The sequence below is a fragment of the Saimiri boliviensis genome, chromosome 4 (assembly GCF_048565385.1).
Source record: "Saimiri boliviensis isolate mSaiBol1 chromosome 4, mSaiBol1.pri, whole genome shotgun sequence".
Taxonomy (NCBI): domain Eukaryota; kingdom Metazoa; phylum Chordata; class Mammalia; order Primates; family Cebidae; genus Saimiri; species Saimiri boliviensis.
In genome coordinates, this window is record NC_133452.1 from 67,557,194 (window position 1) to 67,584,025 (window position 26,832).

At 34.2% G+C, this 26,832-nt stretch overlaps 1 protein-coding gene across 6 annotated transcripts in view; it reads right to left on the bottom strand.

Annotated features, from left to right (window-relative positions):
• The window catches only part of GRIK2 (glutamate ionotropic receptor kainate type subunit 2), a 721,121-nt gene that overhangs the window by 409,537 nt on the left and 284,752 nt on the right, over positions 1–26,832 (bottom strand). For all 6 annotated transcript variants that reach the window (XM_010333764.3, XM_074397666.1, XM_074397667.1 and 3 more), the window contains exons 5-7: positions 10,860–11,041; positions 5,412–5,465; positions 1,999–2,172 (exon numbers count right to left, since the gene is read on the bottom strand). In XM_010333764.3, coding sequence (XP_010332066.2) covers positions 1,999–2,172; positions 5,412–5,465; positions 10,860–11,041 — 410 coding nt within the window. The remainder of the gene's footprint in view (positions 1–1,998; positions 2,173–5,411; positions 5,466–10,859; positions 11,042–26,832) is intronic.

Here is a 26,832-nt window from a genome sequence, read left to right on the forward strand (position 1 = left end):
ATTCCTTGTATTTTTCTGTCTTTCAATAGTTTACATAAGTTACCAGAAATAAACTTCATTTCAGGAGATAACGAGTAAAGTGCTAGAGGGACTCACATAGCTACACACAGAGCACCCAAGTGAAATTGGATACTTTTTATGATTCTTATACATAAAGAGGAACACTAATCATTGGACTTATTTATCTGTGGAAGTCAATATATAAAAATGTAAAATTGTCCTAACAGCTACAGATTTACTTTTATTAAACCATTTAATAATAGTACTGAAAATAAATAAGATATTTATGCTGAAATCAAAGAATTGTAGGAAAGATATTATAGAAAAAGTATAGAAAAAAAAATTCCATGATCCTAACAACAATTTAAAGGATAGTATGCATTGTAATATTAAAAATCACATTGTCTTAAGTTTCAAAAGTTTGATTTACCATATTTAAATTGGTAATAAAATGTAACATATATTTTTTCTAGATTGCATTTTATTTTAAATCTGGCTCCACTTTGAAGGAAAATATTTTCATTTTTAAATTATTTAGGTATTTTCCTCCCAATATAAATTCTCAAACATATTGTAAGTTAAAACTGAACTACAAGAACTGGTCAACTATCTCTATACGCAAACAAATAAAATTTCCCTTATAGTGTTTCTTTTAAAAAAATTGATATGGATATATTTTCAAATTCTAGTAGGTTATTTTTCTCTCAAACAGAAAGCGTATTTTTCTTTCCATCAGAAAGTTGATGCCTTTAGGCTAACCATTTCTTCTTCATAATCTCTACGAAGGCACTCAATTTGTATTACTAAATCTTCTAAGGGTAAAAAAATCAAATTTTCCTTTTATCCCTGCAATATCAAAAATATGCTTTGAAGCCCATTGAAACAACTAATGGAAAAATTACAATCATAATAGAAAAAGCTTTTCCACAGGTAAGGATAGAGGACATTTTTGTTAATAAATTATCCATTTAGACCAATACTCATTAAAAGCAGGTGGTAATTACTTATGAAATGTAAATATTACCTGACTGCTAAGCTATTTCCTTAATTATAGTGATACTTTGGTCTGTAGAAAATTGATTTAATGAGAAAACATCAGGCATTTAAAAAAATAACATGATACATACTTACCTGGTCTGATAAGGTAGCCACTAGCCACATTTGGCTACTACTGAGCAAATATGACTGAAATGTGACTACTCTGAATTAATACGCATGATGTCAAATACATACCATCTTTCAAATACTTAGGAAAAAAGAATATAAAATGTCTCAGTCATAATTTTTAAATTTATTACTTATTTTAAAAATAATATTTTTACATAGTAGCTTAAACTAATAACATTAATTTTTACCTTTTGGAGGGCATGTTTTGTATACAGTATAAGAAAACTTAAAATTATGTATGCCTTGCCATTAGATTTTCAGTGTAAGCATTGGTATAAACAACAAAAGTTGTTTAGCATAAACAACAAAGTTATACAAGAATATATCCTTCTTTTATAGCTTATGCATTAGTGCATAAGGTTTAAACTGGGACTTGAAAATGACAAACATGATTATTGATTAGTCTTCAGCCTTAAAGGATGAGTAAGCTCAGGGGAGAATTTTGTTTGACGTAAGTCATTTGCATAACATCTGATATCAGAAAGCATCATGTTGAAGAGTGTTCTAATTGGTAGGTGAGATCAGAAGGATAACTATCAGATTAATGTCTTCTTTTCAGTCTCTCATTTCCCGTGTAGGGCACTAATTAATTTTATAGAAATTCCTATGTTGTAGTATCCTATTGATAGTTGTAATGCCTTTTAAGATACTTGGATGGAAGCATAAATTTTTCATATAAAATTGATTTAGAAAATTATTAATAGAATTATTTGCATTGTGGTTCTGATATTATGCTTTTAATGTCAAAAAATTAAAGTTTGGACCCAGAAGTTAATATGTATACAATACTATTTAGAAACACACAAACTGATCTTTAAGTGATATTCATACCGTCATAAATCCATCCAGCAAACCTGAATCGGGTTTCGGAGGTGCCTGCAATCGTTCCATCGACCACTTTTCAATGATGGAGGAGACTTGGGTATTTTCTGTATTTAATATTCTGAATCCTGTCATATTAACACCACTGTATCTGTAGGGCTCAACATCAAGAGCAAAGAGGTCCTGAAAGACAAATGTTATTGTGTTATTATTGACAAAGTATCTTCACAGCATGTGTTAATGAAATAGTCACTTATTCTTGCCTCCCTTAGGTCACTTAACATCATTGTGTCAAGTGACGTTAAACATCACAAATCACCACGATTCAAAGAGACTGTCATCATGCTTTGGCATTGCAGAGACATATCCTCTGTATGTAAAAATCATGTATATATTTTATTCTAAAAACACCAGTGAAACAATGGGCTATTCCATAACTTATATCTAAGATTTGCAATAGCTTCTCTGTTAAGGATAGTTTGCCCTTATTTTATGTATTCACCCTTATTTTATGTATTCATATTTTACTTTAATTTTTTCTTTGCCCTGCTTCGCTTCCTTGCCTGGTCATTGTTATTTTTAATATTTTGTTTTGTCAGTGTTTGTTCCTTTGTTTGATTGTTGTTTTAGAAAGCCGGTCACAAAATACAGCTTCTACCTAATGAAACTATACAAAAGGTTTGGAAAAAACGTTAAGAAGAATAGTCGTTTTGGTTGCAGAAACAATACAGTTCTTTTATCTCACATCTCACCTAGGAACTTCACCATAAGTTCCTAATAAACATTTTCTTTCTGTTGTCCTTTCTAGTCTGCATATAGTGAATGTTCTTGCTCTGCCCTTTAGCTTTCCCAGGAGACATGAAGCCAAAGCTATCATGGAATGGATGCCACCATGAACACATGCAGCATGTCAGAGTTTTGCCCTCTTTCTGGTTGGCATAGCTAACTCTCAGATATTATTGACAATATTGAGAATCAAGGCAAGATTAATGCCATCGGTTCTATGAACAGCTTGCCTCAGACTTATACAGCTACACAGGCGAGAAAATAGAAATACAATTTAGTGGAAAGCAGCTGGCATTGGCCTGAGTTGTGGTCTGTGCTATGAAAAACATAAGGAATCTTTAGTTTTTTTTTTTTTTTATGTTTACAATCTAGCCAAGGAGATAGGATATATTCAAGGAGTACATAAATAATGCACGACAATGTATGCTAAGTGGTAAAAGAGTAGAAATCATAAGTCCAAAAGAAGTCAGAAGCAAAGCCGGTCACTTTCAATTTTCATGGTCAAGAAAAACTTCACAGAGCAGATGTGATCTTAGCTGTCATGGGGCTCAGAACATACCACCCCCAAACATGGTACTTGGCTATAGGACATTGAGAAGACATAGAAGCAGGAAGATCACTCTGTGACCTTATCCCACCTTTCTCCCCTGAAGTGGGCCATAAAAGAATTCTCTGACCTACCTCCAGAGAAAGGAGCTTGTAAGACTCTCATTCCAGAGGGATCCTGCCCTATACCTGGAGGTCAAGAAGAATCTGAACAACTTAGCCTTGCTAAGTTTTCTCAATTTATTGCCATTAGATCATTACCTCCCTTTGTTCAATCTTTTTCCTATGTAATGACTTACTCTTTTTCAAACAAAAGCATAAATACAGCCAGATTTTCCAATTTCTTTGAATCTTCATTTCTGATGGCTTCTGTGTCACATAAAATTTATATTAAATTTTTACGTGTTCTCTTGTTAACCTGCCTTTTGTTACAGAGATCTCAGGCCTGAACCTCATGATGCATGAGGAAAAGAAATTTTTGCTCCCCTATAGCTGCCATTAATAATGACTAGGCTATTGACTGGCAAAAAGAGAATTCAAAGTGTGAGTGGAGATACAAAAATTAGAAGACATAAAACCTAATCAGGAGACTGATCTACATCAGTTCAGCTATAAAAGAGAATTCATAAAGGAGAAGAGTAGCAAAAGGAAATGGGACATTTTGGTTAGGATCAAAGTATAAAGGTCTTTAAATATAGGCCTATGAGTTCTATGTATCTTAATCTAGTTGTTTCGTTTCTTTTCCTATTGAGAGATAGTTTTGATTTCCTCAAAATCTTATGCTTATGCTGGAGCTGAGTTCTAACAGCATTGAGATATAATTTGCTGATAAGGGAATGCTCTCCACCTGCCCACCACTAAGTTTCTTACAAGCTGCAAAAAGTTGTCTGCTAGGAAATAATGTAGAAGTATAGCAGAGCCAGCTTTTGTATTTATAAGTAAAATACATCTTACTGCATGAATAATCTCCTTTGGAGGTAAGAGTTGTCATCACAGGAAGCTATTGCAATCAATTACATATCAGTAATTTGATCTGGTAGCTTTAAGACTCCTAGAAGCAAGGAGACTAACTAGAAGAATTTCAAGTTAACAGAGAAAACATTGGTTAGACTGGTTTTTATGGGAATGGAGAAGATAGATGCTAGAGACATTACTAAGAGAAAATCAGTAAAATTTTGATGGTGATATAGGAGTCAACAAAAACAGCAGGAACTTTTAAGATAATCAGAAGGTGGTCAATTCAGAGGACATTAAAGTTTAAATATTTTGAAATTGTCTAATGCCACAACAATTAAAATTGTTCTGCAGTATACAGTAATTCATGAATTACATGGAACATTTAGACCTCATGGGAACAAAGGCACTAACTGAAGCTCTAAATACAAACCAGTTCTGAAAAAAATAAATCAGATCTTCAAAAAGTGAATAGAGCTGAGATAACATAAGAATTAGTGCTTTTTTTTTTTTTTTTTTTTTTTTTTTTCATTGAGATGGAGTCTAGCTCTTTCACCAAGGCTGGAGAGCCATGGCATGATCTCGGCTCACTGCAACCTCCTCCTCCCAGGTTCAAGCAATTCTCCTGTCTCAGCTTTCTGAGTAACTGGGACTACAAGCTCCATCCACCACATCTGGCTAATTTTTGTATTTTTAGTAGAGACAGGGTTTCCCCAAATTGGTCAGGCTGGTCTCGAACTCCTGACCTCAGGTGGTCCACTCGCCGTGGCCTCCCAAAGTGCTGGGATTACAGGCATGAGTCACAGCTCCTGGCTGAATCTGTGCTTTTCTAAAGCATTGATTTCTCAGCAAACTAATTTTAAGATCCATTATATTCTGAAAGTTCTCTAAAGCAACATAAAAATGAGACATGAAATATTTTGAATTGATATCTGAAATGACATTATTTCAAAATCATCAGCTTCTATTAAGAAGTTATTAAGAGTTATTTTCTCTGATAATTTTGGGAGGTCTTATCAAATTAAAATATAACTACAAAGGAATAAGTCATAATACTTCTTACTAAACAACCTATTTTTCATCTGAAAAGTCATAATAATAAAATCTAGAATATTATGTTTTAATATAGTACTTACCAGAGTGGTAAAGATATAATGATAGTATTCTGTCATCATTCCCATAGCTAATGCCTAATAAATAAAAAAAAATAACAAAAAACATTACTGAAGGTACATATTATAGGAAAGACAGTATGTCAATAATACAAGTGAGAACAAAATATAGTAGGATGTGATAAAGAATCAACCTACAATATTCATATTACATCCAATTAGGTTAAACTAAATCTTTTCCCAGTAGTTAAAGATTAGTGGTTTCTGAAGGAATTTCTGAAGCAATTCTCTAGATAGAAAAACTGTTAGTTGAATGTTTGCAATTGTAAAGCTATGGCTTAACACATTAAAGAAGGCATTAAATTTGACACAAAACCTGAAATTAGCACATCTTAATTTGTTACATTTGTAATGTCTTCACTACATATACCCTAATGAGGAACACCATTTTATTTTAATGAACAATATTACTGAATTAGGGGAAAAGTGCTGCAAAACACAATGCCAACAAGCATTTATTGTAGAACTTTAGAGACATTTCCATAGCATTAATGAAGGAAATGTAAATCACCACTCTTATTTAAAAAGTACATATAATTAAAGAAATGTTTTTGTTTTTAATAAACTAGTCCCAAATTACAATGTTTTATTTCACTCTTCTACAGTCCTCATCAGTTTTAGACTGTCAATTTTAAAACTAGGACTTTTGGATTCAAACTTTCAGTGATACAAATGTCCATGTCATTTTCTCTCTGAAAATAAGAGAATGCTTTTGAAACAACTGCTTATCAATGAACAGCAGTTGGCAAGGGTAATTAAAAAACAACATATTTTTAGTTGAATGAAGACTTCTTAGTAGGAAACTATTCTCAGGTTCATCTAATAGTCTTCCACAAGCCCTAGGTACAAAAAATCAGGAAGTAGCTGCCTCAGCTACATTCTGTCTATGGAAATTAATGGGTACAAAAAATAGAAGGAAAAAGATCTAGTATTTGATAACCCAACAGGCTGACTATAGTCAATAATAATTTAATTGTATATTTTAAAATAACTAAAACAGTATAAATGGATTGTTTGTAACATAAAGGATAAATGCTGGATGGGTGCAGTGTCTCACACCTATAATCCCTGGACTTCTGGAAACCAAGGCAGGAGGACTGGTTGAGCCCAAACCAGCCTCAGTAACATAACTAGACCCCATCTCTACAAAAATATTGAAAAAAAATTAGCTAGGCATGGTGGCACATGCCTTTAATCCCAGCTACTCAAGAGGCTGAGGTTGAGAGGGTCGTGTGAGCTCCTGAAGTTGAGTCTGCAGGGACAGAGTAACACCCCAACTCAGAACAAACAAACAAAAACAGGGATAAATGCTTGAAGTGGTGAATATTCAATTTACCCTGATGTGATTATTACATATTGCATGCCTGTATCAAAATATCTCATATACCTTATAAATATGTACACTTACTATTTACCTACAACAATTAAAAATTTGAATAAAAATAAGAAAAACATTATGCTCATAAGTTGGCATTAACCAGTTAGGTAGGATCAAATTTGCAGTTCTTCAACATGAGCTGTTTAAGAAGGAACAGATATTTATGAAAAAGTTTGTAATGTATAAAATTTATTTTAAAAGGGAGAAACATTGGTTAACAAAAGGTGGCATCAAAGAATTGAGCACAGGAAATTTAGGTATCAAATTACCAAATAATATTTCTTGAATGGGTAATAATTATATAAACCAAACATTCTGATTAAATTTTCATCTCAAGTAGAATAGGACAGAATTTCCCTTATTAAATACAAATTTACAAGATTATCTTTGTAGAAGGCATTCATTGTTCCTGATGGACATGTTCAGATGGCTCCCTATCTCCAATACCATTCAATGACAGCTCAGTATTATCTTTGGCATTTTTTTTTTTACTTTATCAACTCTGTACGTATAGAAATAGAGATAAAGGTAATTGAAAGAAATAATGATTCAGAAGTATAACTAAAAATAATACTTATATAATGTTTAAAATGTGTCAGATACTATTCTAAGCACATTCCATATTTAAGTTTCATAAAAACCCTAGAAGTCAATCCTACTATTATGTTCATTTTACAGGTGAGAAAACTAGGACATGAAAAGAATGAATAAATTGTCCAACAAAGTGAGATAGTGAGTGAACATGGACTCCAGGTCTTTAATGTAGAGTTTGGGATCTACGTCATTTTCAAAAGTGATATATTTCATATTCCCACAGATGTGGAAAAATTTTCGACTCTATGTATTCTAAAATTTTTGCCTGTTTCTTCCTTGATAATCTGAAAACATGGACATCTCAGGCAAGTACATCAAATTCTGCTTTGGTGTAGGGGAAGGAGTTGAGATGGTAGGGAAAAGATAATTAGTTCTGACGTATGTATTTCCAATGGCTACAGGTTTTTTCTTCATCACCTTGAGAAGAAATCAATAAGGGTGTTTGGAGTCTGTCTGTGGCTTTCATTTATATTCTCTCAGTTTTTGATTTTGAAAACAAGGATCAGTTATGTACCATGATATATCATGTAGAAAAAGCTAGAGGTAGAAATAGTAGCTATTTTTAACTACCTACACTGTAACCTTACTCAAAAAAAAGTTCACGACAGGAATATTCACTTAAAAGATTAGTTAATAATTTCCAGTAGAAATTAAAAAAAAAAAAAAAAGGAACTTGCTCTGGACCTGCTTTTAATTATTTCATGTCTTACTGCTACTTTTGAATGAATTGTACATATATTTCAAACACATCAGAGGAAATAAAATCAGTATATTTTATGCACAAATAATAATTGCCTCAATATAAAAGTAGTTATGATATCAGCTCTGCTAAAAGAAATACTACAGATTAATTTTTCTAAGATCAAAATATTATTAGAGATCCCAACATTAAGCTGGTGTCCTGTTAACAATGTGATATGACAAATTAACACACACAGTTATCTAGGCAGGTAATTTGCAACCAGTTTATTTTTCAGGTAAGATTCAGAAATTATATTGCTCAAGGTCAACAATAGTAATGGGCCTATAAGCATTTCTTTATTTTTTATTTTATTTTACTTCTTTCTGCTGTAGGATTTTATTAGCATTTTCTTTTATATTTTTTTCCAGGCTAAAAGTTTTTATTTCACACTTTCTGATCTAAACTTTGAAGTTCTTGATTACTATTTTTTCCCTGTGATAGAATGTCCTTGTGAGGTTTTACTTCAGAGAATCTTGGCTGTGCCCTAGGGTATTTGCTTTGATAAATCTGGATGGAGGTAGAATCATCTGCTATGGAGGCATGCATGCCAATTAGTGTACTCAACTTGCCTCAGAGGAAATTTAGTCAACCCTAAGCTCCACTCACTTTTAAAGCTTTCTAGCAGGAAAACTTCAAATTCACTGTTGTTCAATATTTAGTAAAAGCTCAATCAGTTTAAATAAATAAGTTAAATAAATTACACAAACAAACACACAAGAGTAAACTGATTAAGGCCATCCATTTCTTTTTATGGAGAGTCCAAATATTCATTCTTGAATGAAGCCAGAATAGCTCATCTATTTTTGCTCAACTTCTATACCATGTCTTGGGAGTTTCAACATCAGTGAATGTTCAGAAATCTAAGAAAATTCTCATAAATCACATAATAGGTCCCTATTAAATGCACTGCTGAATTTCCTAGAAGCTTTCTTCTTGGTTTCTAGAGTAATAGGAAAATTCATATGTGAGACAAAGTTAAAAATAATATCACCACATTTGTGGTCTTCCAGTTTAGGACCTCAGAGGATGCATTCTGTATAATAATGTCATTCTGGCTTCATCTTAACTTTCATATTCTCATTTTACTCATTTTCTAATTTTTCATCTATTGACTGTTAAAATTACATTTTTCTCTTATATGTATTAAACATTCTATTATTTCTGTTTTTTGTTTTGCAAACAAAGCATGTTTGCAAAGAACACATAAGAAAACATGTATAAAATAATAAATACATCTAGTAGAAGGCAGAATGAAAATTATATTTTTAAAAGTGATGTGCTTCTCACCTTCCAGAAAGCAAAATAGTCAGAGTTAATTCTTTAGAGAACAGACAACTAATCATTTACATACTTATTAGAAGCCTAGGGAAAGCAGACCAAAGCTCTGTCACTGAAATAGCATAGGGCTAACTCACTCTAGGAGTAAAGGAAAGGGTTCCTTTTCAAGCCTGTGTATTCTAAAAATGAACAAGAATTGTTTGGAAATTACGTAAAAATAAATCAGTTTTAACTCTAGATTTCAGTGGTTGTTTTAGTGCATCATTTTATTTGCTGCAAAAAAAAATCATATGCTTTATTATCCAAAGATAAAACTATAGCAATTTTTCAAATCTAATTAAATATTTTACTGTTAAAATCAACATTTATATTGAAATACTGGACAAGCATCTGCTCAGTAAATTAACCATGCTAAAACAGGGATTTACTATTGGCATTTATATTCAATAGGATATAACTTGACATCTGAATCTGCATAACTCTCCAGTAGAAATATTTTATCCTATACATGAAAGGGTTCTAAACAGCTGACTAGTTCCAAGCTACCAAGGTGTGAGCTCAATGTGCATAACAGAGTTTAAGAAACAAAATCTAAAAAGTTGTGTTCAAATGTACGTTCTACTACATAGTAAGTGTATGGCCTTGTTCTGACCATTTAACTCCCAATTTCAGTTTCTTCATCTGTAAGATACGGACTTATAACAATTTCTGTTTTCCAGTTTGTTGTTAGGTCTGAATAATGCTGACATAATGCTAAGGGATTTCATAGGTACAAATTGTTTTGTTTGATAGATTTTTAATTTTTTTATTTTTTTATTTTTATTTTTATTTTTTGGCAGGCAATGCTTTATTCTGGAATGAATACTTGTTAAAATCACTAGGTTGGATATCAATCCCTCTGCTATGTTCTGGATACTGGACATGGTTAAGTTACTTCTTCATTTTGGGACACACTGTGTTTTTGCCAGTAAAGTAGATAGTTCCTACTTCTTTTGGTTGTAGTGATGATAAAATAAGATCAAATATGTAAAGTCTCTTAAATTGATACCAGGTAAATGGTAAATCTATTACATCTTTTTCCTACTGGTTGATTGCGATGAGTGAGCTGCTCAATTGTTGACTCTTAGTTCCTTCCCTCATTTCAGAACAGAAATAACTGCCTCATTAATCAACTATCTCATTAACCAACAGCATTGCAGTCATTTGAAAATAACTTCAAAACTTCGAACAACGTGTTTTGAAGATCATCAATATTTACTTTTCTTTGAAGACAATTAAAAGCAACTGTCAGACTTTCTATCATAAAATTGCATTAATGTTGTTATAATTGATTGTATAACAATAACATTTTTATTTAAAAGATCATATTTTAAGTGCAAGTTTATAAATAAAGCAAGAATTCAAGTAATTTAAAGGTTACCTGTTTTAAAATGCCTGCTGCCATTTCATGGCTACAATCAAAGATTACATGAAACTCCTTGCCTCTTTTCATTTCTTTTAGTAAGGGTTTTGCATCCTTTGTATCAGCAGGTAGCTGACGAATTTTGAGTCGTAGATTGTATCTTGATGGAGCTTTGATGAGCTCTTGCAAACGAATGAGACCTTTAATTAAAATGGGGAAAAAAGAATATTAGAGATAAAAAATAGAATAGGCTATAGAATCAGAACACACTCATTATGATGCATGATTTTCTTCTTTTTTTAATTTTTGTGGGTACATAGTAGGTATGTATATTATAAATAACATGACATAGTTTGATATGGCCAATAATTCATAATATTTTTACCATTATGTGTATTTAATGGTGCAACTGTTGAAATTCCTGTTTCAACAGAATTCCATATCCTCTGTTGTTTTTGTTAAAATAAACATTTCTCAAATTCTTTAAGGCATTTTTCAAGTTATGAAAGAAACACATGAGTAAAAGTTAATATAAATAACTTAAATGTATAAAAAGACATAAAGTAAAATAATCTCCCTTTATACCCCAGTTCTATTCCCCTGCAGGTTATCACTATTAACGGCTTGAAATACTGCTCTTCCATAACATTTTCTGTGCATTTACACATGTACACACACAGCTTTGTTTGGTATTGTATTTTACACTAATAGTTGTTTTGTGATAATGCCTTAGAGGGCATTGTAAGTCAGTTATTATTATTCTAGTTTGCCTTTAATGAACACTCTGTTTTATCATGTACCTAATTTATGTAACTATTCCTTATTATTATAAAGTCTGGTTACTTTTTTCCATCTTAAGTAACAAGTAATGCTCTGGTGAATAACCTGAAAGCATAAGTTGGTATAAATGTAACAGTGAAATAATTTCCTTAATAAAATAGATGTTAAACAACCTGAACCATAATTATTTTAAGAAATGAAACTAACAATTTTTGTACTGTTTTCTACTTAATAACATTAAATTCAAAAGTAAGTATACCTGCACACATTTATGAAGTAAGCATTCTCCTAGAGAAATAGCTGCTAATTAAGGTAAAAAATATATCATATTAATAGATATATTTTCAATAAGTCATATAACTGTGATGAATTTTAAAATAAGATACAAATTATTGAATGTATTCATTTACACAATCTTTAAGTAATGAAACACTTTTAAGAGCTGACACAAAAGAGCCACTATGTTAAACAGTATGAAAAGAAAAAAAGATCATCCAATTATACTGTAGCTTGAATCAAATTAAGCAAGTTTCTTTTCGCCTTTGACTCTTTCTTCTTATCTTTTTAAAAATGTCAACTCTATATTATTATCTATGTCTATTTTCCCTGAGAAACTACCTTCAGTACAGAAGAAACAATGACAAAGCAAAATATTTGTAAATAATCAAGAAATATGTTTTCCTTTCTCTTTCTCTCTAGTGTGAGTGTGTGTGTGTGTGTGTGCACATGTTGTCTGTATGTATGTATACATACTTGTTACTAGGTTTATTTGGAAACAGATATAAATATACATCTATAGGACTAAAAATCTACTGTGTATCAAAATAACAAAATCTTGAAAAGAAAAATCAAATTCTGGGAATTTTTAATTCAATTTTAAATAAATATTTTAACATATGTAATGTCATATGCATATTTGTAACATAGTTAATATTAATAAAATTAACTTAGTAAGTTTTTACTATTTTTATCCTCAAATAAGACATGTTTTAAAAATACGTGAATTCATCAATAGAGTGAAAAGACAACCTATAGAATGAGTAAAATATTTGCAAACTATAGATCTGAAAAGGAGTTAATATCCAGAATGTATAAGAAACTCAAACAACTCAATATCCAAAAACAAATACCTGATTAAAATATGAGCAAAATGCTTTAACAGGTATTTCCTAAAAGAAGACATACAAATGGCCAAGAGTTTTGCAGAAAATGCTCAACATCACTAATCATCAGGGAAATGCAAATAAAATCACAATGAGATATTATCTAACTCTAGTTAGAATGGCTATTCTCAAAATGACAAAAAATAACAATGTTGGTGAGGATGTGGAGAAAAAGTAACCCTCACACACAGTTGGTTGGAATGTAAATTAGCACAGCCATTATGAAAATGGCATGGAGGTTCCTAACAAAATTAAAAATAGAACTACTATATGATAAAGCAACCCCACTACTGGGCATATATCCAATAGAAATAAAATCAGTATGACAAGGAGATGTATGCACTCCCGTGTTTATTGTGGTAGTAGTATTCATAATAGCCAAGATATAAAATCAACCTAAGTGGTGTCTAACAATGAACAAATGGATAAAGAAATGTGGGACACACACACACACACACACACACACACACACACACACACACACACTCAAATGCTGTTCAGCCACAAAAAATGAAATCTTGTTATTTGTAACAATATAGATGAAAATGAAGTCATTATATTAAGTGAATAAGCCAGACACAGAAACACAAATACCACATGTTCTCACTCTTATGTGGAATCTAAAAATCTGATCTTATAGAAGTAGCAAATAGAACTGTGGTTACCAGAGACTCGGGAGGGTAGAGAGAAGAGAGGGATAGAAAGAGGATGGTCAGCGGGTACAAAATTACAATGAGAAAGGAAGAATAAATGCTGGTGTCTTATTGCTTAGAAGGATTACTATAGTCAACAATAGGGTTTTATTTACCTCAAAATAGCTGGAAAAGAAGATTTTGTCTGTTCTCACCACAAATAAATGATAAATGTTCTGGGTAATGGGTATTACCACATGTATATAGTAATATATAATTACTATATAAATATAAAATTACTCTAATTTTATCAGTACATATATAGATATATCAAAACATTACATTATACCCCATAAATATGTGAAATTATTATGTATCAATTAACAATAAAAAATGTAAAGTTACAAATATACTTAGTATATTTTGTTTTAAAAATGCAGGGTCCCATAAAATTGCTTCACTGTAACTTATTTTAGAATTTTGCCATGTAAAATTCTACATAAACAGCTTTGACATATAACAGCTACAAAAATGCATGGCAAAATAGTACTAACAGATTTTGTTTTGCAAATTTAAATATTTACTAATGATAAATAAATACTACATTAAAAAATTGATATTAAACGTATCCATTAAACATACTACAATAAGTTCTAGAGAATTAACATGTGTTTAATGAGCACAGGTGTTAACATTGAGTTGTACAAAAACAAAAATAGATATTTGAACTTGTAACACCTGCTAGAGTTTAACATTGGGCTGACATGCTTCCAAACACGTATGTACAAAAAACTATATGTTCAGAAAACTTTATAAGATCATTGCTGCTCCAGGGAAGGGTATTTTCAGTAGGTTGCGGGTAGGTTGTTATGCCATCAGTGCGAGGGAGGTGAAATACAAACCTCCACTCAAAATCATCTTCATATATGTCCATGATACAGTTTTAGCATCCATCCTAACCATAGCTAATATACTTGTAGGAAAGTATCAGTCCCTCTCTAATCGATCATCAGTAAGAGATCCATAGACACCTTAATTTCCATGTCTTCTAAACGAAACGTTTATCCAAATCAGCAGATCACGAAGTGGCTCCAAAGACACCTGTACTCTTTAGGAGGGTCCTTGCGGTCCAGCTATTTTTTTAGTAATAATACTAAGTAGTTCTTTTTCTTTAACTTTCATTCTCTCACACATGTGCAGTGGAGTGTTTCAGACATTACAGGATATGTGATGTTACAACAAATTGAATGAGGAAGCACATATGAAAATCTAGCTGCCTCTCATTAAATTAAATATGAAAGAGACATATAAAATAATGCTACCCTTCTCACTATTTTTTTTATTTGGAAACATCTAGATACTTATCATAAAAATATAATATTTATGTGAACAGGTAATTAGTTTATTGTTATTAAATAACAAATAATAAATTTAATGTTCTACTTTCTAATGCTAATGTGGTATCAAGAAATATAGCATGTATTTTAAATGCTTTTAGAGATTTTGATTAACTATTAAGGATATAAAGTGCTACTAAAACTAAAACGTCTAAGAGTTGTTAATTTAGATTACCCGTAAAATGTTTCTATTTTAAATTTCTTTCATTCTCCAAAACTATTTCCATAAACGCAGAATAATCAAATAGCAACCCTAGCTGAACAAAGAAAATAAAACTGCTTTTGTCCTATTTACCTCACAAGATTTTGTGAGTCAAATGTAAATTTGGGGGATTTAATCTATTATAGCTGGGATGTTGGGTTTGAATCTCAGTTCAAAACTTTACAATCTGTGTGACTTTGTGCAAGGCATAGTATTACTCTTAGTTTTGATGTATTTTTCTCTATAAGAATGTAGAATCATCTATGGTTTAACATGTAAAACACTGAAAAATAGACTAGCATATATTAGACCTTCAATGAATGGCAGTTTGTCCTTATCATTTTATTAGCTAACATGGGAAAAGAGTATATTAAAAATGTACTAGCTATTACATCTATTTTTGGATGATAATCTGACACTGATTTAGACAGAAAACCTAACATAAGACTTTTAAAAAATATTTTAAGAAATTAACTCATTACCAAAGAAAAGGAGCTATACAGTTACATATTAGCTCATCATTTTTGAAATGAAAAATCTCAACTGATCTTAAAATAGAAATTTTCTGAAAATAATATCCACAAACAGTTTTTGTTGAGTTCATCCTAAGGATAAATACTGTCAAGTATTTTCAAGTCTCTTAAGAGATCATGTGGATAGTCCATTGAGCCATCAGGTACAATAAATGTTTACTTATTCTCTTCACACTTATACATCTCTGCTGGTATTAATGTAAAAGATTTCAGTTTGCCAGCTTCCCTCGGGAATAATACTGAAGAGTGAAAAAAAATAATAAAAACCTCACTGCTAGTAGGACCTGCCATCTCCTGCTTGAAAATTGGAGTAAAATGTTGTCTTCATTCATTCATTCCACATATATTTTTTTGACATCCACTATGTGCAAGACACTGATTGTAGATAAATATAATGACTGGAATAATAGTTTTTATTCAGTCTTCAACTGCATTAGATACAGTTTGACTCTGCATTTTTTAATACAAAAGTAATTTCTACAATACTTTTCACATTCAATGTTTTAAATAAAAATGATTCACTGTTTCAATCAGACAGAAACAGTCTAGAGAACTGTTTAAATACAGAGAGTAGAATCATGATTTTTAAATTATCACTTTCCTTCAACTCCTGCACCAGGAGTTACTTAGAATCTTCTCTTAGCTTCTAAGTCTCCCTTGTTCTGTCCCATGTTATTATTTCTCATATACCATATTTATTTTCATTCTTGATCCTTTGCTTTTGTTTCGATACAAGTCTCTGAATTCTATTATTGAGCACACTCTGAGAGAATGGAAGATGGCTGACAAAATGAAAGATGCGTTGAAGACATCCAAAGAATAGATGTTTACCCACCCAGTTTATGTGAAATATTTGAAGGCATTCCTGTAATATAACTTGTGTGGATGAAGTTTTTTATCCAAAGAAGTATGGACTTAAGTAGCAGCAATTTTTTTAAATTACATGATTGGCTGCATACTTATTTCTGTGGGTCCCTATCCATGTTTTCACTCTCCCATGTCTTCTCTTTGCAACTCATCATGTTCTAAAAATGCCAATTTCAGAAAAGATTGCCCTAATCAAACACATTATACACAAGCAAATATGCATACTTTGTAAAATGAGAGGTTTTCTTTTCTTTTTTTTAGGAAAAAAAAAGTCTCTCAAAATGAAGAAATTAATGGACATGTTGATTTGATGAAATATAAAGGCAAAATTCATTTTGCTGAAAATGTGGTCAGTAATTTGCAAACAAACATTTTCAGAATTATTCTTTATTAACTAATTTCATGCCTAGTTAAATTGTTAAATTATTTAATGACAGAGGAGAATCCTTAAAACAGCCTTTTAATTAAAATATTCCCTTCTTCCCTAATGTAATTAATTGATGTAGTGATAGTAAAAAAAAAATAACAATAATAATCTGCACAGATGGGCTCCACAAAATTTAACCAAAAAAAGGCACCACATTGCAATTATCTCTGTATTTTGGTGGATGAGTAACATTCTATTACCTCTAATTCCTTCACTAAGAGTACAGTACTGTTTTTTTTAAGCTTTTTCTACTTTCACTTATTTCAGTCGTAGCTGAAATCAAGGTTTGTCTTTATCTTACAGGAACAGAGATCTGAGCTGCTCTTTTCAGAGATTGCCATCAATTTAGCTTTTAAGGAGAATCCAGAAGGAGCCATTTATACACACTGCAGCTGGCACTGTCTTCTAAAGAGATTAATCACACCGCCTCTACAGCAGGCCTTGTCTACCCTATCTGCAGGAATGGAGTCCCAGGTTTCCTCCCATACCCAGGTATCCATTTCAGCAGCTACACAAACTAGTGATTTGCCACCTGGCTTAATCATTAGGCCTATTTATTATTTCAGTCAGTCTTTGTGCAAGCTCAGACTCGACCCAAAATGCATTGTATTATAAACTATACAAAAATGACTCATGTACATTTCATGTTTCCTCATCATCTTTTTTTTCAGTTGAGAAAAAACAATTTATTGAGAGGCCAAAGTATGGCATTTCAAATAGTTAATTTTATTAGAATGTATGTGGGCTACAGAAATATTTTAAGGCAAACTAAATAGTGTATATGTACCAGCTATGGACTTTGTAATGTATGGTAATACTGTAAAAATAGAGATAAGCACTAACTATAATGAGAAAATTTTAAATTGTTTAGACATGAGTAGTAGATTGGCACTGAAACAAAATCCAGTCTACAAATTTTTATCAGTCATTCAAATTCCTTGGGAGAGTGAGGTGGATTTGTTCAGTACAGAGAACATTGAAAACAGAGATAATTGGAGCTTAGAGAAAGAAGAGAAGAGAAAGAGAAAGGAAAGGAAACCTTCAAAGAGTTTTTGTAACTTCTCAGAGGAGGAAAAGAAAGCTATGCAAAACAGAATTGGAGGACTAGTCTCCTTGGGACATACTCAAATCCTAACCCTAATTTTACAGAGATATTGCCTTCTTTCTTTGAAATTTTCTTTATTTTAAAATTATGATATAACCTAGTACACTGAAGACTCAGAACATGTTAAAACATTCTAGCTTGATACATTATAAATCAAGTGGCAAATGAGTTTTAATGTGCATGTCAGGGTCAATTGATTGTTTGTAGCTAAATGAAGCCCTGTGCCAAGAATGTTTTGAGTCCAGTGCTGTGTCTAGTTTCAATATGGAATCTGACCCCAGTTGGTGAGATAGGCATGGTGTCATTATATAATGGTTATCTCCATATTAAAAATCTCTTGCTCATTTTTAATGATATTAAATCATATTGTTTTATTGATGGTAAAGTTCTTCCATGATTTGTAACAAAAAATAATGATAATACAGTATAAGTGATACAGTCTAGGCACTATGTTCTCTTTGAAGCCAGGACACACATGGTAACTTTGAACCATGATACATTCAAATAAATAGCATTCCAATAGGAATTCTGGCCTTTAAAATCTCATGAAAACATTTTAAAAGCATACAAATTTATAAACAGATGCAACTAAAATCCTGTAGTTTTTTCTCTTCTCAAACACACCCAAATCCTGAAAACACACTTTGACACTTAATACATGCACATGTGTGTATACACTTGGAAACATACACACACACGCTTCCTTTGCCTCTATATTCCTAGAAGTCTAATTTACCTCCTTCCACAAGAGAATTAGGCCATGATGTTTTTGTTTTTTCTTTTCTGCTCCCATTTGTAAACTTCCATACCAGAAATGCTCACAACCCTAATCTGGCAAAGCAGAAGCTTCCCAGGAAAGCCTAAGTGGGAGAGTCACTAACTAGACAGGCTTTTGTTGGTAAGTCCTGGAGAGAGGCTGAAACCCACGGGATGATCTTATATGTAGCATAACAATGTCACATTTTGGAATCATGTCAGTGGCATGGCAGTCTGTGGCAGGCAGATTCGGGCTGAATCTCAGTTCATTAACTCTCTCCTGAACAAATACAGACAAAGGTATTTAAATATTCTAAACTTTAGTTTTCTCCTTCATAAGCATTTGATAATAATTATTATTACCATATAGGAAAAATCAAATGAGCTAATGCATACAAATCACTTAGCACTGTGCTTGGCACTTGTTAACCCTTTTCATTGGTTCTGTTAACCTCTTTTCCCTTGGATCCCAGGGTATGCTGGTATAGATATGCCTCAACAGGCCGTATTTGATCTCAAAATCTTGCCTGCAGTCCTGTAAGGGGTGTCTTTATCAAAATGTTTTCACTAAAACCATCTAAGTGGATTTTACTCTTTGCTAGCACTCTAATACATTGTCTATACATTGGTATACCTCTTACCAGTCCACTTTATTGAACTCTAGAAATGCCTAAGTTCACTTTTCTATTTGACATCTGTGTAATAAAGAATTAATTTTACCTAAAGAAAGATCTGGCCTTTGCCATTAGCTCCTGGGAGATAATCTCTAAGCCTTTGGCATGTCCTATCTAATAAGAGTGCTTTTGTTTACCTGGGTACCTTGGGCTAACAATGTGATTCATTCAAGGCATCAGCTTAACCTGTGGAGGGGCTGGAGACTACAGGTCAGCCGGGTGGGTGGCTAGTCATCTCTACATGATCAAATCCTAATAAACACTTTGGACACTCAAGCTCTAGTGAGCTTGCCTTGTTGGCAATACTACATGCACACTGTCACAGGTCATTGCCTGGAGAAGTGAGCACTGTCCACAAATCCAGTGGGAAAGAACAACTGAAAGGTCTGAGCATGGACCTCTCCTGCACTCCGCCCTATCCACTCCTTCCACTGGCCAATTTTAACCTCTATTGCTTGGCTGTTATAAATTGTATCTATGAGTGTAACAGCTTCCAGTGCATTCTTTGACCCATTCATGCAAATCATCAAACTTGAGAGTGATCTTTGAGATCCCTGAATTTGCAACTGGTGTCAGAAGTGAAGGTGACCTTGGAAGCCCTTGAATTTCGCAGCTGGTGTTAAAATGAGGGTGGTCTTCAGGGTGCCTAAACGATGTTACATCTTTATTTTGATGGTTAGTAGATACTACAAACAGTATTCCAAAACTAAGTCTCCATCTCTGTACTCTCCATTGCTGCTCCTCCCTCAGTCATCTCTAAGCAGGATAATGGCAACTTACCTTTCCAATTACTCAAGTCAAAAACACAGATGACACCTTTGATGGCATTCTTTCTGACACAAGCCACATCCAGCATTTTAGAAAATCTTATCTGATCTATCTTCAAAAATACCTAGAAAATAACCTACTTTTACCTCTTCTAGCATACTGGACTAAGCTACTACAATCTCTCAAATGGATTCTAACAAAAGCCTCCTAACTAGTATTGCTCCTATATATTTGTATATTCAGTAGCAATTCATAACCTTTAAGGTTTATTTTTTAAATATGGTGAATTTAGTGACAGAAACATGGGTATAAAGAAGGCAGGAACTTGCTAAGGAGGTTTTGATGTAGTATTAAATACATGAAAGCAGCTAGGTGAAACCATATTCAGTGTTCTTCCAGTATAAAATTTTAGATTTGACTCAATATATAATGAACTCCAAAGCAGAGATACAGTATGACAGTGGCTATTCTTCTCTTGACCAAGTGGAGGGAGTTACTGTGATTCCAGACAACCAGTCTTTTCATAGACAATTGTACAGAAAACAGCATGGAGAATAGACTGCAGTCCTACTAGGTGGTATCTTGGTGATATAACCAGAAGTCTCCGGTTCTGGATGGGGAAAGTAGTAGGATTAAGGAAAATGAGGTGGACAGAGAGTGCCAGAACTCCCATCACATGCTTGATGCTGGGTCCAATATAAAAGACTAGCTCTACACCAACCCCATGGTCATGGCCAGGACTAAACTAAGGTGTTAGACGGAGTGTATCTGATTCCAGCAGAGAAGTGTTAAGGAAGGCAAGGGCTATGATATTGTTTAGCTGTGTCCCCATGCAAGTCTCATGCAGAATTATAGCTCCCATAATCCTCACATGTCATAGGAGGGGCCCCGTGGGAGGTAACTGAATCATGGGGGATTTTTCCATACTGTTATCATGATAGTAAGTCTCACAGGAATTGGTTTTATAAAAGGGCTGTTCCCCTGCACACGCTCTCTTGCCTGCCACCATGTAAGATGTGCTTTTGATCCTCCTTAACCCTCTTCCCTGCTTGTGAGACCTCCCCAGTCATCTGTGAGTTCATTAAGCCTCTTTCTCTTTATAAATGACCCAGTCTTGGATATGTCTTCCTTAGCAGCATGGGAACAGACCAATACAGGCTACCAGCCTGATAGTTAAGTATAAAGTCAATACAAAAATATGCTGTTTCTGTTTTTACTTTCACTGATATGAAAAAAGCAATTATGCCATTATCAAAAAGTAAACAGTGCTTTTGGTCATGCCAATGCTAAAAGCCTTTAGCTTCTCAAGCTTTAGTCTAAGCTCAGCATGTGCTAAGATCAATTTTCTGTTCAGAATATTTTGGTTTGTAAGAAACCAATAAAATTACTGTTGCATTTTAATTCTGTCTCTTTGCTTATTGCTGTTAAAATTTGCTTGCATCTCGATCATGAGAGAAATAAGCACATTAGTGACTAATGTAAGAGCTGTGCTTACTGGAGCACCAGTCATGGACAGTGGCTTAGTTCTTTGTTGACTAAAGCCTGGGCTCAAAAAAGAAATTATCTGTTTCTTTTTTGTCCTATTTATACAGCTGCTTTGTGTGGGCTTATATTTGATATAATGAGATGGTAAAAAGTTGGGCAGGTAAAAAGTTGGACAGTTTAATGAAAAAGCATTTGTATTTGCCAGGACTCTTGGTAAAATGTGCAGGTCCAATTCATACTACACTAAGCAAAACTCACTGTCTCTCATAATTAAGAATAAACTCCAGGCATGGTTGAAACAAGGAATGCTTTCTTTGTTTCTCTGTTCTCTTTTCCTCTGTTACCTTAATTACTCCTTCCCTTTTTCCCATTTGATAGCACAAATGACCAACAGAATTTCATAGGCATAAAAAGTTATTTTCCTCAAAAGTTCTGTTAGTATTCTAGGAAGGCCTCTGTCTCAGACTGGCATGATTTGGTGGGAGTAGAGAGTTGTAGTTAGGTTAGCTGTCTCCTGAATGGCATGAGTGGGTGACTAAAGAAGAAAATCAGCTTTGCCTGAACCATGTGGACTAAGAAGATTCCCTTGAAAGGATTCTGGGCACACAGACACCCACACAAACACAATTCAGAAATGCATCACAGCAATGTTTTAGAAATTCTTTAAACAGGATTATTGTAACTTCAGTCTGTGTCCAGAATTTGGTAATATTTTGATTCAATGGTTGTTTATAGTCAGTCACTCTTATTTTTCACCAAACTAGCATCTTTTTAAGAGCAGAAGACATAGAGGTAGTTGCTTCATAATTAGACGAAGACAACAAACATAATCGAGGAACATTCTGGGCAAACTGGGAGTTCTGTGTATTTCTCCTCCTACTTCACAGCACACTTCATACTTCATCATACATACTTCATCACCTACTATCTTGTCGGTGTGACTGACTCACCCTCAGTGGGGCCGACATACCTCATTGTTCAATTCTGACGGCCACTTTGCAGGCACCTTTGTATCCTGACAACCTGTTCAGCTGTACACCTGTCTTTCTGTCACTCTCCCTGCCCTCTCAGCTTGTGATAACCCAACTTCAGCTCTCCAGACAGTGGCTGATTAGGTAGCCTGCTGTTCTTTAATCCCCACTTGTGCTCAAGTCAATGCCATCATGAACAGCAAATGATCCTTCACAGCTCTTATTTTGGCCCTGTCCCAGGATGCTGCTGTTATTGGTTTTATACTGGCACTTAATACATCAAATATGATTTAAAGTTGACATTGATGAAACAGCTTATGATGCTTTATGTTGCTGGGCTCATGACTAACAATAATTATCAGAACCTCTATGTCCTGGTGGGAATGCCAAGTAGAATGTAACTCTTTAGAATCTCAGGTTTTCTTTTATCTCTTTGTCCCAGAAATAATATCATCAATCCCAAAGTCTTCAGTAATTGTGCTTATTGAACATACATCTTATGAATGATTAAAAATGTTAGTGTATCAGGAATATATGACAGCAAATATTTTATAATTTGAATTGAGAAAACAGAAGTGAAATTCAAAAATATAAACAGTAAGTGTTCACCACCTGTGAGATTATAGGTGAGGCAGATATACAAATCAATTTTCTTCAATGATTTATGCACAATAATGTAAGAATCTTCAAAGCACAACAGAAGTGTTCAGAATAAAATGCCTAAGAATGGGCAACCATTTAGCAAGTGGACAAGGATAGGTAACCAGTTAGCAAGTGAACAAGCAAAAGTACATACAAAACACCATTGTATGAGAATACAGAAAGTTGAAAAAGTCTTGTGTGATGTTTGCTGAATAGCTGGGGAATCAAGTAGAAGCTGTGACATAGTAGGAAGTGAGGCTGGACTAGTAGTTGATAAAGACAACTTATGAAGAGCATCAGGTTAGATTGCACTTTCCAAGAGAATGAATATAATAGTTGAAATTAGTTTAAAAAATAATTCAGGCTTAAGTTTAAAAATAATGTCTGCTTAAGCAGAAAAATCTAGGCAGTTTCATGAAACACAAGTGTGGGAATTCAGTAAGTCCTTAGAAGCAGAAACAAGGAGTTTCTAGTTAGAAAGAAACATTATTTTCTTTCTAACTAGACCAGCTTTCTCTGCTACACAGTTCACATAGATGACATGGCCATTATTCAACTACTGAGTCTAGCAGCTGGAAGAGAACAACTAATCTCTCTTCATCACAATTCCAAATTTCTAGAAGAAAGAATATAATTGGCCCAGAAGTTTTAACTCTTGGTCTAATCAACTGTACACAGACTTACTTTAATGTATGAAATTACATTACTCAGTACCAGGCCCTACCTCTGAGGGTGAGGAAGCTGGAGTATTGCATGAGTTAGGTAAATACATCCCTTGCCCACTGTGAAATCACTGAAGAAATTATGAATGATATGAACAAATTTTCTTGTTAAAAGATCTCTTTGGCAGCTGGCAAGATGGCTGAAAACAAACAACTCCAGTCTGCAGCTCCCAGCGAGACCAATGCAGAAGGCAGGTGATTTCTGCATTTCCAACTGAAGTATCTGGCTCATCTCACTAGGACTGATTAGACAGTAGGTGCAGCCCACGGAGGGTAAGCCAAAGCAAGGTGAGGCATCACCTCACCTGGGAAGCAGAAGGGGTCAGAGAACTCCCTCCCCTAGTCAAGAGAAGTTGTGAGAAATTCTGCTGTGAGGAATGGTGCATTCCAGCTCCAACACTACACTTTTCCCATGGTCTTTACAACACACAGACCAGGCAATTTCCTTGGATGCCTACATCACCAGGGCCCTGGGTTTCAAGCACAAAACTGGGTGGCTGTTTGGGCAGACACTGAGCTAGCTGCAGGAACATTTTTTCATACCTCAGTGGTACCTGGAATGCCAGTGAGACAGAAACATTTGCTCTCCTGGAAAGGGGACTGAAGCCAGGGAGCCAAGTGGTCTAGCTCAGTGGATTCCACTCCCACAGAGCCCAGTGAGCTAAGATCCACTGGCTTGAAATTCTCACTGCAACACAGTGGACTGAAGTCAACCTGGGATGCTCCAGCTTGGCTAGGGCAGGGTGTTTGCCATTAGCGAGGCTTAAGTAGGCAATTTTTCCTCTCACAGTGTAAACATAGCCACCAGGAAGTTCAAATGGAGCAGAGCCCAACATAGCTCGGCAAAGCCACTGTAGTCAGACTGCTTCTCTAGATTATTCCTCCCTAGGCAAGTCATCTCCAAAAGAATGGTAGCAGCCCCAGTCAGGGGCTTATAGATAAAACTTCCATCTCCCTGGGACAGAGCATCTGGGGAAGGGGTGGCTGTGGGCATAGCTTCAGTAGTCTTAAACGTTCCTGCCTGCTGGCTCTGAGGAAAGCAGTGGATCTCCCAGCACAGCACTCAAGCTCTGCTAAAGGAACAGAGTGCCTCCTCAAGTGGGTCCCAGACCCCTGTGCCTCCTGACTGGGAAACCTCACCCAGACAGACACCTCGCACAGGAGAGCTCCAGCTGGCATCTGGAGGGTGCCCCTCTGGGATGAAGCTTCCAGAGGAAGGAACATGCAGTAATCTTTACTGTTCTGCAGCCTCTGCTTGTGATACTCAGGCAATCAAAGACTGGAGAGGACCTCCAACAAACTCCAGCAGACCTGCAGCAGAGGGTTCTGACTGTTAGAAAGAAAACTAATAAACAGAAAGGAATAGCATCAACGTCAACAAAAAGGATGTCCACACAGAAACTACATCTGAAGGTCACCAACATCAAAGACCAAAGGTAGATAAATCAATGAATCTGAGGGAAAAAAAAAAATTCCAAAAACCACAATACCTCTTCTCCTCCAACGGATCACAACTCTCGCCAGCAAGGGAATAAAACTGGATTGATAATGACTTTGATGAACTGACAGAAGCAGGCTTCAGGAAGTGGGTAATAACAAACTCCTTTGAGTTAAAGGAGCATGTTCTGACCCAATGCAAGGAAGATAAGAACCTTGAAAAAAGGTTAGAGGAATGGCTAACTACAATAACCAGTTTAGAGAAGAACATAAATTACCTGATATAGCTAAAAAAAAAAAAAAAAAAAAAAAGCATGAGAACTTCTTGAAGTATACACAAGTATCAATAGCCAAACCGATCAAGTGGAAGAAAGGATATCAGAGACTGAAGATCAACTTAATGAAATAAAGCATGAAGACAAGATTAGAGAAAAAAGAATGAAAATGAATGAACAAAACCTCCAAGAAATATGGGACTATATGAAAAGACCAAATCTATGTTTTATTGATATACCTGAAAGTGATGGGGAGAATGGAACCAAGCTAAAAAAAAAACATTCTTCAGGATATTGTCCAGGAGAACTTCCCAAATCTAGCAAGACAGGCCAACATTCAAATTCAGGAAATACAGAGAACACGACATAGATACTCCTTCAGAAGAGTAACCCCAAGACACATAATTGTCAGATTCTCCAAAGTTAAAATGATGGAAAAAATGTTAAGGGCAGCCAGAGAGAAAGGTTGGGTTACTCACAAAGGAACGCCCATTAGACTAACAGTGATCTCTCTGCAGAAACCTTACAAGACAGAAGAGAGTGGGGGCCAATATTCAACATTCTTAAAGAAAAGAATTTTCAACCCAGAATTTCACATCAAGCCAAACTAAGCTTCATAAGTGAAGAAGAAATAAAATCCTTTACAGACAAGCAAATACTGAGAAATTTTGTCACCACCAGGCCTGCCTTACAAGAGCTCCTGAAGAAATCACTAAATACAGAAAGGAAAAACTGATACCAGCCACTGCAAAAACCAAATTGTAAACAGTATGAAAAAACTATATCAACTAAACGAGCAAAATAACCAGCTAGCATCATAATGACAGGATCAAATTCACACATAACAATATTAACCTTAAATGTAAATGAATAAATGCCCCAATTAAAAGACACAGACTGGCAAAATGGATAGTCAAGACCTATCAGTGGGCTGGATTCAGCAGATCCATCTCACGTACAAAGACACACATAGGTTCAAAATAAAGGGATGGGATAATATTTAACAAGAGAATGGAAAGCAAAAATAAGGCAGGGGTGCAATTCTAGTCTGATAAAACAGACTTTAAACCAACAAAGATCAAAAAGACAAAGAAGGGCAGTATATAATGGTAAAGTAGTCAACATAACAAGAAGAGCTAACTCTCCTAAATATAT